The 18,021-nt window shown below is 44.0% G+C and overlaps 1 protein-coding gene across 7 annotated transcripts in view; it reads left to right on the top strand.

Moving 5' to 3' along the window:
* The window catches only part of LOC309562087 (E1A-binding protein p400-like), a 512,144-nt gene that overhangs the window by 220,202 nt on the left and 273,921 nt on the right, over positions 1–18,021 (top strand). For all 7 annotated transcript variants that reach the window (XM_082266206.1, XM_082266208.1, XM_082266207.1 and 4 more), the window contains 2 exons: positions 12,550–12,719; positions 14,835–15,009. In XM_082266206.1, the coding sequence (XP_082122332.1) occupies positions 12,550–12,719; positions 14,835–15,009 (345 nt within the window). The remainder of the gene's footprint in view (positions 1–12,549; positions 12,720–14,834; positions 15,010–18,021) is intronic.

Consider the following 18,021-nt stretch of genomic DNA (forward strand, 5'->3'; position numbering starts at 1 on the left):
AATATATAAGAATATTTATTCACAAGACATGTATTCACAATAAATGATCAAACTGGAAATGACACAAAAAGATAACTGTACATAAAATACTAACTTAAACGATAAATGCAATGTGATTTGTAGCTCAATAATGAAAGTAAAAATAAAGCAAGATTATGTTTTCTCCAGGTATAGTATAAACCAGGGTTTCTCAACTCCAGTCCTCAGGGCACACCAACAGGCCAGATTTTAAGTATTACCTTGGGGAGATGCAGACTAGAATACTGCAATCACTGAGCAGCAAATTTAATCACCTGTGATGTATTTCAGTTTTCTTGCAAACCTGGCCTGTTAGTGTGCCCTGAGGACCGGAGTTGAGAAACCCTGGTATAAACCATAAATTAATGTTCTATATAATCAGAGCACAATTGTCTGCGCAATGCGCAGCCGATAGTCACTCCACTGCAGATGAAGCAAGAATAGGCTATGCAAAACGTGAGACTAATACGCCAATATGCGCTAAATCTGATATTAATAAAAATGTATAAAAAGCAAAAATCAGCTCTTATTGAAAAATCTACATATGGTTAATACGGCTGGGACTGTAATCTCGTTACCCTTTAGCATGAAATGTAACACATGTAAGGAAGGTAATAAACGTTTGTAAACAATATCAAATAACACAGCAAGCTATATTTACCATATTTAAAATGGCTGCTAGCTTAGAATGGTCGTTACCAGAGTCCTTAAAATGGCTGCCTTCCCAAAATGGTGGCCAGTTAGGGAGGAGTTTCGTTTGGCGTCCTTCCAAGTTTCAGACACATGATGGAGCAAGATGGAGTCTGTATAGATGAGTCTATGCATGGCTGTAGTAGCGTGTGTGTTGTATGTGTAATGTATGTTGTGTAACGTTATGTGTTACATCTGGGTTCCCCTTTTTTATATGGTATTGAACAAAGGACTATTAAAATTACCATAAGTTAAACCCAGAGGGAGTAACTTCATCCCCATTGGTTGGGACATCTTATTCATTAACTGGTGATGTCATTGGTCAACACCTCTAACCAGTATATTAAAATTAAATGATGATTTCTTTATATTTAAGAGTAATCATCATATAAACTTGTCCATACTCTCATAATACACATATCCATCTTATAATATCCATCATGTATCTAATAAAGGATTAAATCTGGTAACACCATAATATATTATTAATATATATTTCTCTGTCGCTCATTGACAGACGCAGTCCTCTTTGATTAATATCAAATTGGGTTATACTGCCCTCTACAGGAGTAGGACACTAGGCAGAGGAAAACGTTCTTGGCCACACCTTAGGGGCAGTCCCAGAGGGTATATCCTCTCTCTCTCTGCTACAGGATGTCAGTTTTTTTCTGTCTAGTCAGGAGTAAGGACCTAAGTTCCTTGCTGGGATCTTCGGCCCTGGCAAGATTTTTTTTAGATAAATACTTTTTAGTTAGCTTTTTTCTCCAGTTGTTCCTGTGAGATCTTCAAGCAATTATGCCGGATCTGGGCGACGGGCTGGATGTTGAGGTCCAGTGGTCACCCCAGCCGGCCTACTAGCGCGTGCAGATTCCAGCTCCGCGCTGGGTCGGCCGCGATACATTCAAGCAATTATGCCGGATCTGGGCGACGGGCTGGATGTTGAGGTCCAGTGGTCACCCCAGCCGGCCTACTAGCGTGTGCAGATTCCAGCTCCGCGCTGGGTCGGCCACGACACATGCAAGCAATTATGCTGGAGCTGGGAGACGGGCTGGATATTGAAATCCAGTGGTCACCCCAGCCGGCTTGCGAACGCGTGCAGGCCCTAGCTTCGCGCTGGGTCGGCCCGCGACATAGTCCCACTGGTCGGGGACTGGCCCTGCGAGTTAAACATCTCGCCAGGACGCCTACAACCAATCTGTATTGGAGTCGCGGCGTCTGTGTTGGCCAACAGCCCCCCAGCTACAGTGAAGAGGGGTTCTGTCAGGAGTTTGTGCCCGCCGGTTTCGGTATGGTAAGTAGAATGTTCCTCCTCTTCCTCTGTCTGGTGGACGCGGGCCCCTCCGTGGGATAATCGGACCCTCATAATCCCGGGTTCCCCTTTATCCGGTAAACATACTCCTCCTATCTTCCCCACCGATATAAGGTTGGTAAGTAAGACCTGTCCTGTAAAGATTCCAGGAGGCTTGGTTCAAGAGCTTACTATCCTGTAAGTCAAGTCAAAGGTGTAAAGGTGGAGTATGGGGCCGCATTACTAGTAACTCGGTCACACAGTTTGTCAAGACACTTACCGTTCAATCGCTAAAGGTTGTCAGGGGCACGGAACAACATCCCTTCGAGGTTGTCAGGGATGGGAATGGCACCGCAGTCATTCTCACTGTCAGATACCTACCGGTGGTTCGATCGGTTGCAGCATGGAACACTGGCTTTTGGAGCGATCGGTCGGCTGCAGCATGGACCCAGGACGCCATCAGGCGTCAGTCTAAAGGGGTCAGGTATGAGGCCGTGGGAGTTACCGATGTAACTCGGCCGGCTGCAGAGCGGTCACGGCGCGCGGAGCGCCATGCTATCGTGGGCCACGCGGGGCCGCCATTTTGGCGTAGCCCAGATGTCCCCCGCTATGGCGGTGGCCATTTTGGATCCACCCAGACTCGTGGAGCAGCGGTGGAAGTGTCGGAAGGGGCGGGGCCGCTTCCTTTACCCGGGTAAATTAATCCACAAGACTTCCTGTCCTGTAAAGACAGCGCTGAGAGCAGTTCGATAGGAACTTTTGTGCATCAGGTGGTAAGCCTTGAGGGTATCTCTTCTCTCGCTGAGGAGGCTCCAAGGCAAGTGGTCACTGAGCGGCGCTATTGCGCTGAGGGATTACCTTAAAGAGAAAAAGTTTTTTCTTTAATTGCAAATTTTGTCATTTGTTTGCTGACAGGTGCCTGGCTTTGCCATGGACCCTGCGACACATGTATCCCCACCTGATCCCCTCGAGGTGGCCACGGGACCCTCCAACTCTCCACTCACTATAGATGCATTATCAGCGGTCCTGGAGTCTTTTGTATCCCGGGTGGAGGTGGCCTGTCAGGGACGGGGGGCGAAGAAACGACCCCCGCCTACCCCTATTTCATCTGATATATCAGATACAGATTCTGAGCCTGTCGCTGCGGCTGCAGGTCCCTTTTCGGGGGCTTGTGTCTCGTGTACCGTCTCCTCAGATAGTGAGGAGGACGTTTCTGCTTCCGCCATAGCACAAGAAGAAGCGTTGGTGGATGCACTAATTGTGTCTGTCCGGGAAACCTTAAGACTTGAGGTTACACCGGCAGAGGTAGCTGATATTGAAACTCCCATTGGTACTCTCAAACCTACCAAGATGGCGAAGGTGTTTCCCTTGCCCAAATGTTTTGGTAACATAATTAAAGAGGAATGGGGTCGTCCAAAGCGGACCCCTGGTATTTCCAAACGGATTGCTAGGCGCTATCCGTTTGAGGAATCTCTACTTAAGAAATGGACGGTACCACCATTGGTGGATTCACCGATTTCCAGACTAAATAAAGCTACTGTTATCCCATTGGAGGACGCTCCGTCCTTTAGGGATCCGGTGGAGCGTAAGGTGGAAGCGCTATCCCGCTCCATTTTTTTCCCTGATAGGGTCAGCCTTTAGGCCAGTGATTGCCATTGGTCTGGTTTCACAAACATTGACAGAATGGACCAAGTTGTTACGCCGTGACCTAGAGGGGAGAAGTATCCCCCCGGCAGTATCGGACTTGCTGGAGCAGATGATACAAGGGCTACAGTTTGTCTGTGACGCCGCTCTGGACGCCACTCCATTGTTGGGGCGTGTATCGATTTCAGCAGTGGTCCTCAGGCGTGTGTTGTGGTTAAAGTGCTGGTCGGCGGATCAAGGTTTCCAAGAAAGCTTTGGCTAATCTCCCCTTTCAAGGGAATCGCCTGTTTGGGGCCACCTTGGATGAGATTATTAAGGATCTCACTGGGGGCAAAAGCACTTTTTTGCCACAGAATACTAAGGGTAAAGGACCTCGTCCTAGACGGGGTCCTTCCTTTTCCGCTCATAAAAAGTTTTTTCGCCCCGCGGGGGCGGGCGATAAGACAAAGTCCTCCAAAGCCCCTCCAGGGGGTTTCAAGGGGCGCTGGTCGGGTAAACAAAAGTCCGGTTCTTCCAGAGCTGAAGATAAGACCACTAAAGCCTGAAGGTGCGCCCCCACCCATATCTGGGGGGGGGGGACGTCTTCACCGGTTTCCGGATCCATGGCTTTCCAGAATCCCGGACAAATGGGTTCGCGAAGTCATACGGTCGGGATACAAGATCGAGTTTCGATCACTTCCACCAGTGCGATTCTTCCCTTCCAATATTCGACTATCCCCGGATCGCTTAAAAGCTTTGCGGAGGGCAGTAACGGATTTGATGCAACAAGGAGTGGTGGTCCACGTTCCTAGGACAGAGCGTTTTCAGGGGTTCTATTCGAACCTATTCATAATACCCAGAAAAGAGGGCAAGGTGCGTCCAATTCTGGACTTAAGAGCACTCAATCTTTTTGTCAGGGTACAAAAATTCAAGATGGAGTCCATTCGCACAGTAGCGGCCTCCCTGCATCAGGGGGATTTTCTGGCGTCCATAGACATCGAGGATGCCTATCTTCACATTCCCATTTATGCAGGACATCAGCGTTTCCTGCGTTTTTCCGTAGGAGAGAACCATTATCAGTTTGCGGCGTTACCCTTTGGTCTCGCCTCGGCTCCCCGGGTCTTCACAAAGGTGTTGGCCCCAGTTTTGGCGCTGTTGCGACAGCGAGGCATATCGATTCTAGGTTACCTAGACGATCTTTTGCTTCGTGCGGAGTCTCCGCAGACTCTGTTGCTAAACTTGGAGATCACCATGATCTCTTTGCAAGAGTTCGGGTGGCTGGTGAACCTGCAGAAGTCATCTCTGGTTCCCACCAGGAGGCTGGAATATCTGGGTCTAATTTTAGACACATCCCTGGCAAAAGTGTTTCTCCCTGCGGAGAAACTCCAGAAGATTCAATCAACGATTCAGTTGTTACTGTCCGTCAACTGGCCTTCCCTTCGGACTTGCATGAGGGTCCTGTGTCTGATGGTGGCTTCCTTCGAGGTAGTACCATTTGCCCAGTCCCATACCCGAATCCTTCAAAAGGAGATTCTTCTCAAATGGAACCGGAATCCCGATTCCCTGGACAATCGGATCCAACTGAGCGAGCGGACCAGGGAGTCTCTGGTCTGGTGGCTTCGGTCTCCGATGCTCAGCCAGGGGAAGTCATTTCTTCCAATATACTGGACGATTGTCACCACGGATGCCAGTCTATCCGGGTGGGGAGGAATTTTCTGCAAATTATCTGCTCAGGGGCTCTGGTCCCTGGAAGAGTCCAGGTTACCGATAAATGTATTGGAACTGAGAGCGATCAGACTTTGTCTGATTCATTGGACCGAGCAGCTCCGGGGCAGCCCGGTGCGGATCCAGTGGGACAATGCCACAGCAGTGGCTTACGTCAATCACCAGGGGGGCACCAAGAGTGTCCTGGCGGCCATAGAAGTGGCCAGCATTCTTCGATTTGTTCCAGCTCTCTCCGCAGTATTCATTCCGGGGGTGGAGAATTGGCAGGCAGATTATCTCAGCCGTCAGATTCTGGATCAAGGGGAATGGTCTCTGCATCCAGAGGTATTCCACCAACTGTGCCTTCATTGGGGCACCCCGAATGTAGATCTCTTGGCATCTCGGCTCAACAGGAAGGTGCGGAGGTTTGTAGCTCGCTCCCGCGATCCTCTAGCAGACGCCGCAGACGCGCTGGTCGCCCCGTGGGGGCAGTATCAGCTACTGTATGCCTTCCCTTCTCTCAAGTTGCTGCCGAAACTTCTTCGCAGGATAGAGGTGGAGGGAATTCCAGTTATCCTGGTAGCTCTGGACTGGCCTCGTCGGGCCTGGTACGCCGACCTGATCAGGCTGGTCGCAGACGTTCCTTGGCGACTTCCTCTCAGGGAGGATCTGCTGTCTCAGGGACCGATCTTCCATCCTGCTTTACGATCACTGGCTTTAACGGCCTGGCTATTGAGACCCAGGTGCTGAAGGACAAAGGGTTGTCAGCTTCAGTTATTCCTACTCTAATTAAAGCAAGGAAAGCGACTTCCACAAAGATCTATCATCGCACATGGAAGTCTTATATCGCGTGGTGTGAATCCCTTGGGTTCCCTCCACGTTCTTACTCGGTGGCCCGAATATTGGCCTTTCTGCAAAAGGGGTTGAGCAGAAACTGTCCTTGAGCACCATCAAGGGTCAGGTTTCAGCGTTAGCAATCTTCTTTCAGAAGCCTCTGGCTACTCCTTCCTTGATGCGGAATTTCATCCAGGGGGTGCGACACCTGGCTCCGCCGGTGCGTGCACCCTTACCGCCCTGGGATCTTAATTTGGTGTTGTCGGTTCTTCAGAAACCTCCCTTTGAAAATATCAGGGAGTTTCCCTTGCTTACTTTATCCCAGAAGGTGGCCTTTTTGGTGGCTATCACTTCTGCACGCAGGGTGTCAGAACTGGCGGCATTGTCCTGTCGTTCCCCATATCTGGTGGTTCATAGGGATAAGGTGGTTCTTCGTCCGAATCCATCCTTCCTTCCTAAGGTGGTTTCAGATTTTCATCTAAATGAAGATATTGTACTACCTTCCCTGTGTCCTAAGCCCAGTCATCCTCGGGAGTTTGCGTTACACTCCTTGGATGTGGTTCGGTCGATCAGGGTATACTTGGCTACTACGGACTTGTTTCGTAAGACGGATTCACTTTTTGTGATCACGGATGGCCCTAGAAAGGGGTTGCCTGCATCTGCTGCGACCATCTCTAGATGGATCAGACAGACGGTGGTACAGGCTTATTCTATTAAGGGTCGGGAGCCTCCGTTCCCTGTTAAGGCGCACTCCACTCGGGCGCTTAGTGCTTCCTGGGCCTTTCGCCATCAGGCGTCAGTGCTTCAGGTTTGCAAGGCGGCTACATGGTCGTCGGTGCATACCTTTGCAAAATTTTATAAAGTTGATGTGATGGCATCGGCGGATGCCTCTTTTGGCCGCAAGGTTCTGCAGGCCGCTATTTGAGGAGACCGGTGGTCTACCTCAAGGGTTTTTTTCTGTTGGGTTTTCAGTTGAGTCTCATCTTTTTGTCTGATGAGCCTTTAAGACTTCTAGTCGGCACCGGTTGGGCCTTCTGGATTGGATTTTGATTTCCGTTATCCCACCCCTCATTTGTGGCACTGCTTTGGGACGTCCCAATTTGATATTAATCAAAGAGGACTGCGTCTGTCAATGAGCAACAGAGAAAATTGGATTTTTGTAAGAACTTACCGTAAAATCCTTTTCTCTTAAGCTCATTGACAGACGCAGTACCCGCCCCTCTATTTTTGAGTTGGGTTGGGTTAAATTCTCTGACACTGCTTTGTGACATAACTGACACATCCTGTAGCAGAGAGAGAGAGGATATACCCTCTGGGACTGCCCCTAAGGTGTGGCCAGAACGTTTTCTTCTGCCTAGTGTCCTACTCCTGTAGAGGGCAGTATAACCCAATTTGATATTAATCAAAGAGGACTGCGTCTGTCAATGAGCTTAAGAGAAAAGGATTTTACGGTAAGTTCTTACAAAAATCCAATTATCTATATATATTGGAAATGACTGTCTAACCTAAGACTTCAATTAGTTGCAGTCAGTCACCAGAGATGGCAGTATTGTATTGCTCTTTAGATTCAGTATAACAGCATTATTTATCTACAAATAAACTTTGCACCTTATATTGACAAAGAGCTTACAATCTCAGACCTTCTAGACTCTTTGGCAAGGACAGAAAAGTTTTTTGATACTTTACCAATTACGAAAGTTTACTGAAATCTTTCTTAACATGCAGTGATGAGTCAACAAAATCAGTTAAAGCTAGAATTTAGCAAGAATGAAACAAAATATCATATATAACGTTTTCCTACATATCTATGTATGTTATTCATATATATATATTTCATTGTTAATATTCTTTTATATAGAATTATAATGTATCTGTAAATCTTATTTCTAAATGAGTTTAAACACAGAATACTTGACCAGTGTTTTATGGTCCCACACACAGATAAGATTACCTTGGTATAGCGTCAGCTAGACTTTATCTAAAGAAAGTTAAACAGACTATTTATTTATTAGCTTTGGTCAACACAGCATGTTTGGGTAAACCTTTTAAACATCTCCTGAATAGACACTTTTTGTTAAAGGAGATTTAACCTTTCAGTAACCTTAACCAAAATGAATGTCACTGCTTAATATTTCTATATAGAACAAAATATGACATTTCCATTTTCTTTTATGTAATCTCCCCCAATAATTCTGAAAATCCCAAGGAAATTGCTTTGCATTCTTTGGACGTGGTTCAGGCGATTAGAGTCTACCTGACGGCTACTGAATCTTTCCGGAAATCAGACTCTCTTTTTGTCCTTACCGAAGGACCTCGCAAAGGGTTGGCTGCGTCTGCTGCAACCATATCCAGATGGATCAGGCAGATGGTGGTTCAGACATATTCACTGAACGGTCAGGTTCCTCCTTTGCCGGTGAAGGCACATTCTACTAGAGCGCTGAGTGCCTCTTGGGCTTTTCGCCATTAGGCGTCAGTGATGCAAGTTTGCAAGGCAGCAACTTTGTCGTCAGTGCACACGTTTAAAAAATTCTACAAGGTAGATGTGTTTAGAAGAGATCTTTTTTCTCTTTGATGGTGTATGTTTTTTCTTTCTAGGTGAGCTCCAGTTGTTCCTGGTTGAGCTCCCTGTTACCTCGTTGGCTACGTTTAGCCTTTGGGCTAAATACTGCTTTGGGACGTCCCAATGGCTAAGAAGATCGGAAGCTGCGTCTGTCAATGGACGATAGAGAAAACTGGATTTTTGACTTACCGTAAAATCCTTTTCTCTGAATTTAATTGACAGACGCAGCCCCTCTAATTATGAGTGGAATTGGGTTGTTGTCTTCTAAAAACTGCTTGCAACAAAACTAAGGGCTGTTGCAGAGTGTGTGTGGTTATGCCTGCAGGGACAGCCCCATAGGCATGGTAAAAGCTTTTTCTTGCCTAGTGTCCTATTCCTGATGGGAGCAGCTTAACCCAATGGCTAAGAAGATAGGAAGCTGCGTCTGTCAATGAACTTCAGAGAAACGGATTTTACAGTAAGTCAAAAATCCAGTTTTTTCTTAAGGAAGCAGTGGCTGCCAGAAAAACTCTTAAAGTCTGAACTACATCCAGGTAATTGAGGTAGTTCTCATTCTGATGTCCTGGTTGAGGTGTCATGTGGAAATTATCTTGGATAGGAAGGAAGTTGTGGGCCTCGACTGTACCTTGAAAGATCAGAACGATGTCTTTACAGGATACGGCTGCCAGCTCTTATAGGTAACAGTGGGAAGGGGAATATCCCTTATAGGTTAAAAGGGTGTTTTTTTAAAGCACTGGGAGATTCAAACTTAGGTCCCACGAAGTCACAAGGGAGCGAACAGGGGTAGCCATATGGGAGATACTCTGCACATAGGTTTTGACCAAAGATTCGGAGGTCAGTGGTCTCGGAAACAAGAACGCAAGAGCGGAGACCTGACCCTTAATAATGCTGAGGGCCAAATGCTGGTTCAGAATCATCTGTAAAAAAGCAAGGATTCATCTCACAGGGAATTTCCTGAAGTGAAAGCCTGCACCTTGAGCAACGAATGCCTTTCACATACTGTGATAGAGCTTGTAAGAAGACTACTTCCTAGCTTTTAGCTTCGTAAAAATAAAAGAATTAGAGTTGCCTCTGTGCCTCAGAACCCGGGCTTCAACAGCTATGCCCTTAAAGCCAGCAATTTGTGAAGCTAGATGGTAAATCAGTCAATAAAACAAAACATACAGACAATTAGACAGCATCCACCAGAAGTCTTTATCAGGCAGGAGTGCCACATTCGCCTGGGCCAATCCAGATCTATAAGAATCACCAAAACGCCCTCTCTCTTGATCCTATGAAGCAGATGAGTAAGGAGTTTCAGGGGGGGAAAGACATAGATTAGGGTGTACTGATCCCACAAAGCCTCCAGAGCATCCTCCGATTCCACTGTAGGATCCCTGTTCTCGGAGACTAATCTGTCCTGTTGTTGAACCTGGGGGCCAGGCAGCCCATATCAGGTGTCCCCACCTGCGAGACAGGTCCTAGAACATCTCTGTGGATAGTGACCACTCCTCCAGGTCCAGGCACTGACAGTTGAGGAAGTCTGCCTGCCAGTTGTCCATGCCTGGTTCGTAAATGGCAGACAAGGCAGGTATGTGTGAATTTCTGCCCAGGGCAAAATTCCCTTTACCTCTCTTGTTCTGGCAAGATGTATGGTTCCTTCATGGTGATTATACCAAAAATGGTGCAGTTCTACTTTCATTTACTTATAAATTCCATTTGTGTAGTGACTCATTTGTAATGTACAGAAAACATCTCAATCAAATATATTTTGTGAACAATGCATTAATAAAGCCACCCCATATTCCTTTTCGTAAGATTATGTATTCATAATCATATATAGTGTTCAATCCACTCATCCTGTACCTTCTGTACACCACTAACACCAGTTGTGTTCTCGCCTTATGTTTATGATCCACAAACAATGTAAGGTCATAAATCGCATGTGTCCCCTTTAATTTGGATCCTCTGTCATCCAGCGAGTTCCACCTATTATCCTCCAATCCTCTGGGCACAGCACCAAAAACAAAACAAGCACAAAAAGAAACTTATTTTAACTTTAGGAAGGAATTCCCCTGAAAAAGTCACATGTCCAAGTGACGAAACACATTGGGAGAAGCTTTGGAAGACATCATAATGCACAACATCAACCAGGATGTACTGTGTATATATAACTGTCTGGAGTTGTGAATTGCACTTCTACATGTGGGTGCATTAAAGTGCACTATAGAATGTGGGTATTCGAGATGTAGACTGTCCGTCCACTCCTGTAGGGGCTGAAGAAGACTTGTCTGAGGTTTTGAGAGTCTTGGAATTTTATGGTTTGCATGAGGACTGGCAGCTAGACTTGGGTTGGACTTGGAGTTTGAGGCCACAGAGTTGTGAAAAAGAGTTTAGTTGGCCTCCCGTGAGGGGTGAGCCTTCCCAGACAGAACCTTAGTCAACTCGGGAAGATGAATACTTTTGACACCTCTGGCATCCACGGCAGCCTTTTCCCTCAAAGGCTATGCAAGTGAAACTCTTTTTACGTGCAGGCTCCTCAGTCCAACACTTTACCAAAAGTGACCCCCTCATGTTTACAGAAAGATGACTTGTACAAGACGTGCAAGAGAGAACAGGGCTCTAGAGAGGACCTTTGGCCCATGTTTGGCTGCTTTAAAGACATGTGCATGCTCTTCAGGATTTTAGATGCTTTGTTAAGATGGGATACTACCAGATCTACAGGGGTGGCAGACCACTATTTAACAAAGTCCTTTTCAATTTGGTGTAAGACTGATAGGCACTTAAGATTTACAAATATCTTGTCAGGAAGTTTCAAGTTTCCATAAATGAAGACTAAGTGGGTACACTGAGAAATACTTGGTGGTCCTATGAGCTATAAAGGAGATGGAAATCTAAAATCATTTTGGAATGATAGCAGAAGACTGAGACTCCTCAGAAGCAGAGTGATCCATCAATGACTGGAGAGTCTTCATCATTTGATGGTGCAGAGACCAGTAAATTTGTGGGGGAATGAACGGCAGCGTGCTTGGGATCTTTGTGGTCCACAAACATCTGTGCTATTTGGCCAAAAAAATCCTGCAGGACTGCAGTGAAATCCTTGGGTAGAGCAGAGGAGATGCCCACGCAGTGAGCTGCATTGGAGCTGGAGGCACGCATTACAGTGTGTCTGACACTCTCTGGAAAGACAACAAAGATCAAGGTACGAGGCAAAGCCCCAAGTACTCATGAACCAAAGCGTCGAAAGTGGGTGTAGGGTCAGACTGCCAAGGTGACCAAATCAGGAACAGCCGGAGAATCTTGTAAGCAGGAGCAGTAGCAAGAAGGTTGCTAGCAGAGCTTCTAAAACACTAGCAAAAAAAAAAAAACAGTGCAGGTTGGGAGTAGAAGGAGTTATCCTAGGCTGGCCTGCAATTTTTCTTGTCTGCCAGTGTCCAGTCTTCCTGACGACGGCAGTATAAGGCAACAGTATATGACTTTTTGTGTCCCTCAATAGACAAGAGAGAAGATAATATAATTTCAGGAGCTAGTTAGCAAGGATTATCATACATAAGAGATGAACACGAGAATGGAAAGCTACAAATATGTTCATAAGAAGAAATGCATAGCTTGGAACAGCACAGAAAGGACAAAGTCCAATTAGAAGTTCTTTCAAGTAAAATTTTCAATGATAACTTATAATGGATACTGACTGAAAATACACATTTGTTTCCATTGAAAATGATCCCTTTGGCCCAGGACAGGTTGTTTCTTTTATAAATAAATGAACACTTATAATTTATTTTCTGTGCATAGCATGCAGTTATAATTTGAATTATATTTTCATCCTAATTTCATTTTTGTTTTGGTTCAGAGGTGGGAGGAGCCAAACAACTTTCACGTCTGCATCACCTCTTACAAGCAGCTGTTTAAAGGGATCCAGGCTTTCATGAAGATAAGATGGAGATACCTGGTGCTAGATGAGGTCCATCAGATCCGGAATATGAATGAGAAGCACTGGGAAGCCATCTTCAGTCTGCCTAGGTGATGTGAAGAAAAGGATTTATTGCTCATTATGTTTTAATTATCGGTACATTGGTAAAGATGTGTGTGCTTTCTCTGCAATAGGAATGAATGCCCTCTGAAAAGGGAACAACTATCTCCGGCAGTCTGCACTGCCTGTAGAAATTTAGTTTAAGCCAAAGAAATACAGAAAAAGGTCACCAGACCAAAATCAAATCTAGGAATCCAAGATAATTTTAACTGTTGATAAAAAAAAGTTATTTAAAAACAGCCATTGTGTTTCAGGGGCAAAACCACTTCCCTACATCAGAGCTCAACACAGAATAAAACATATAAATGTTTAATACAGAGTGCTTCCATGACCTTTAGTTAGCAGAGTATGCTGAACAATTTTTTTTAATAAGAAAGCTCGGCATTGCCTCAGTAGCCTCTGTCTAATTTATATCTATATGCAGTTGTATGGGAATAGCAAGATGAGAGAGAGTATGTCCTTTGATTGCTTCAGCTGTGTGTTGTAAAAAAACATGCATAGCAGGAAATCCTGAAGTTGTGCCTCTAGGAGACACAGCAGAGGAACATACCTTCTAGGCAGAGGCAACCTTTTTTGTGAACCTTCACCTTGTAAAAAAACAACCCATTTAGTTTAAAATAAAAACGAAAGGAAAAATATTTGTGTATATATTAAAAAAAAGTTATAAATAGATATAAAAAAGTGAATACATAATCTCTGTTCTCAGCTGCATAAGAGGCTTAGAGGGGTGGAGAAAGAGCAGTACACTGATCTTCCCAGTGAATGGTTTTTCAGGGGTGTGTGTCAGCAGAAGTCTTATTATTGGAGGACTGGCAGGCTGTGCTCCCACAACAGCCAGAAAACTGATTACGCCGGGATGGATGTGCTATCTGCCTAGTGTGATACGTTTGAAATAGGAAATCAGGGGGCCTGGCAGAATCATTTCACACAAAGGAAGCAAAAGAAAGAAATCAGGATACTTTTTAACACAAGCACACGGTACAACAGACACATATCAGGAATATGAAACATTGGGGTAGCATATACTTTAATGGGGTGTCGACCTGCCTTACTTTTATAATAAAGTCAGCCCCCAGGTTAAAGCGTTTGTCACCCCAACAATTCATATTCATAATATGTGCCTGCTGTACTATGTGCTTGTATGAGAAAGAATCCTGTTCTCCTTGTATTGCTTCCTTTATGTGAAATCCCTGGCGTTCATGCCAGTCCCTCTGCCTTCCTATTAGAGCTGCATGATTCTAGATAAAAATGAGAACCACAATTTTTGCTTCGAATAAAGATCATGATTCTTTCACCATTCTGGGCACAAGTGTTTATAATTGAATGCTGGATATTATTCGCTCTCTGGTGAGTGTTTTGACACATTGCACTGTCATAGTGGCCTTTTGAATCAAGAAAGGATTGTCAGTTCACGGACATAGGACTTTGTTTATTCATCTAACACATGGACTTTTTTTCATTTATGTAAAGCGCTGCACCAAATTTGTTTACCAAATGCGTCTCTCCTGTCCTTGAAAATATAATTGGCTGAATCGTAGAAATGCTGGATTAGGATCATGTGGGGGGTTGAATCGAGCTTGTGATCTCTTAACGATTAATCATGCAGCTGTTTCCTAATAAAAACTGACCACACTAAGCAGGAAAGCACACCGTGGTCAGTTCGCTAGCTATGCTGGGACTTGTGTTGTGTTGACAGACTTGTGTTGACATGCCCCAGCTGCATAGCCATTCACTGGGAAGCTCAGCGTTCTACTGCTTCTACTCCTCCAGCTCTTCTGCAGCTGAGACCAGAGGGAATGGGATCACTTTTAAACAAGGAAAAAAAGGTGTTTACAAAATTTTTTTTATATTGATACGAAAATGTTTGCCTTTTTTTTTCTATTTTAAACTGAATAGTTTGTTTTAGAAGGTGATCGTTTACAATCACTTTACGGTGTCTAAAAACTTTTTTTTTTAGGATTGAGTAGTATACTGTGACATGTTTAGTTCCCTCATGTTTTTACTGTCTAATGCAGTTTTGCTGCTGACAGTTCATGTGTAGTGAATACACACAAGCACATAAGATTTGACTTTACTGGATGTTAACTGTTGCATCTTTTTTACAGCCAGAACCGGCTGCTTCTCAGAGACACTCCACTCCAAAACACATGGAAAGATCATTGGACCATGATGCATTTTTTAATCCCTGGGATTTCCAAACCATACCTGGACTTTCCTCTGAAAACCAATGGAGAAGAAAACCAAGAAAACTGCCATAAACTTTTCATAATGTTACACAGGGTTGGTAGTGTCCACTGTCATTGCTGCTAGTTATGTAGTCATTTAGAACAATATGGTTTCCATATTAATTGCAGCATGTGATCTATATCAGTTTAGTCATCTAACAATACTGTTGTGTATGGAGTATTCATAATTAGTTGGGATGCTATTGTTTCATGCTAGATATATTGGTGTTGCATTTTCACTGCTAGTGGATGTCCATAGTGGGGAACACCCAAGGCTTTGATTGTATAGAATGCTTAGGCTGGCCATACACTATACAATTTTCTTGTTCAACTTTCCTTTAGATTTACCAAAACCATGTAATATAGGGTCAAACCTAAACACTTTCAATTTGTATGCAATCAGGCAGGCCCTTGCACTACATAGTTAAAGGTAAATCTAAAGGAAATTGAATAAGAAAATTGTATAGTGTATGGCCAGCCTTAGGCTCTTCTATTTGAAAGATGTAAGAGACACTTAAAGACCACAACATACAGGGGTATACAATGTACGGTTAACAGCAAACACACACACACACACATCATAGGTTGAACTGGATGGACTGATGTCTTTTTTCAACCTCACAAACTATGTATGTAACACTGCAGATAGGAGAGTAGTAATGTCATGGCTTTTACAGGCAATATACCATTTAGGCATATGTCAGACCAAACAGAAACACACATATAAATAGAAAAATGTAACGCCCAAATACATGAGTACAAAGTGCAATCATATCAATGAAATATCATTTGACTGTAGATAGTAGTCCGTAATAAAACAGGATAGTCCAGTAGGTGAGAAAAGCAGTCTATGAATGAGGCCCCATTTCCAGTGAGAGAGATGTATAGCAATCGTGTCCAACCAAATGAACCGCCACCATCAGATAAAATGCAAACTCACTGGACAAAATGGCTGCTGTTACAGCAGCATGGAAGCCTTGTGTACATAAGAAAATCCCTCTGAGGACAACACAGTAGATCATTTCCATAGGCAGTGCTAGCCAGAATCCAACTGGAAATCAATAAGTTCACCCAGAGCACAGAAGGAGTCTCATAGTGTAGTAAACTAATTCCAAAGATAAAAGCCACGTAACAAAGTAAATAAAAGTCTAAAAACTCACATAGGCAGCTGCTGGGAACCCAGAATCACTCAGCACCAAGACGTCAGTACCAAGTATTCCGCCCCGACGCGTTCATTCAGTTGGACACGATTGCTTTACATCTCTCTCACTGGAAAAGGGGCCTCATCCATAGATTTCTTCTCTTATCTATTGGACTATCTTGTTTTATTATGGACTACTATCTACAGTCAAATGATATTTTTGCACTTTGTATCATGTTTTTGGCCACTATGCTTTTCTATTTATGTTGTAAGTTGGATATACTACTTATGTGTTAGCTGCCTTGGTTTTAAATAATCCACATAGCGCAGAAATTTTGACATTTTTATTACATTTTAAAGAAACACACATATGCAACACATACACATTTTTTCATATTTTATATATGCTGCTAGTACAGAAATAAAATGTTAATGTGATAGTAATATAGTCTTTTGAGCCCTGAAATACTCAGCCCTGCCTACTCCATTTGTAATGGATTACAAAGGACAAAGTCTCTCCTTATTCCCCTGCCCATCTTATCTCCATAACTCCTCCTTGTGCACAGAAAGTTATCAGGCTACTAGATTTTTGCAAAATCATTAGGTATTTTTTGCTATTGTCAACAGGCAACAAAATGCTTTCAGTGATATAGCTTTCAGATAAACAGTGGCAAACCAATGAGGAAATAAGGGAAGTTCTTTGACAGTATTCAAATACACTTTAAGCATAAGACCTTTATATTAAGACATTGATGTACAGTACTGTTTTTCTTATCTCACTGGCTGCATACTAGTATTGGGGACAGTTTTGAAGCTTAGTGGCAGATTTGTTTTGAGATAAGTAAAAGTGATTGTAAAGTCTTTTTTTTTTTTTAATAACAAACATGTTATACTTACCTCCTCTGTGCTGTTTGTTTTGCACAGAGTGGTCTGGATCCTCCTCTTCTCGGGTCCCTCTTTGCTGCTCCTGGCCCCTCCCTCCTGTCGAGTGCCCCCACAGTGGGCAGCTTGCTATGGGGGCACCTAAACCAAGCTGCACCTTCCCTGTGTCCATTCAGACACAGAGCTGCCGTTCAGCCCTGCCCCCTCTCTCCTGATTGGCTAACTGACTTTGATTGACATTTGTGGGAGCCAATGGCATCTTGGCTGTGTCTCAGCCAGTCAGCAGGGAGAGTGCTGGACAGTTGAGGGACTCGTGGACATCACTGGAGAGAGATGGGTTTAGGTAAGTATTAGGGGGTGCTGGGGAGGCTGCTACACACAGAAGGTTTTTTTATCTCAATGCATTGAATGCATTGAGATAAAAAAAAAAACCTTCTGACGTTACAACTGTGCATTTTAGAATTCTGGGCAAGCAACTCATTTTATATGTACATTTGTTAAATAGGGATTTGATTTACTTTTCTAAGAGTAACAGTACAGTATTTAGTCAGGGATTAGGTTTCATTAGGTGGCTGACTGCACTGAATACCCAAGATGAGGTGGGGTTGAGGTGCTGAATATGGATCCTCTACCAAAAGAAATGATGTCCTTAGTGGAAACAAATAGCTTGGGTTCAGTGACTCACAACAAAGTGGGGCCCCTTACAAACAAAAGACACCCACATTGAATAGTCTATATACAGTTGCACCAGAAAGAGCATCAAATAAATGATCAATGGGTCCAACAATTATTTATAGGTTTCAGTGATTGCTCAAAGAAAGAACAACAAACGGCCAATGTGTTTTGAGGGCCCACAGTGCTTCCCCCTTCCTCAGGATTTAAAGTGGATCTTCACTGCATCTGAGCACCACAAACCAAAAACACTATTTAATTCATTTTTAGTATTCCAAACAAATACCCCCATCCATCCATGTCTCTATGTTTTAATTTGTTGAGAAATCACTTTGAAAAACAACCCCTCCTAGCATTTCTGGCCGTGTCAAA

The sequence above is a fragment of the Pelophylax lessonae genome (assembly GCF_965119305.1).
Source record: "Pelophylax lessonae genome assembly, chromosome: 1".
In the NCBI taxonomy this organism is placed as follows: Eukaryota; Metazoa; Chordata; class Amphibia; order Anura; family Ranidae; genus Pelophylax; species Pelophylax lessonae.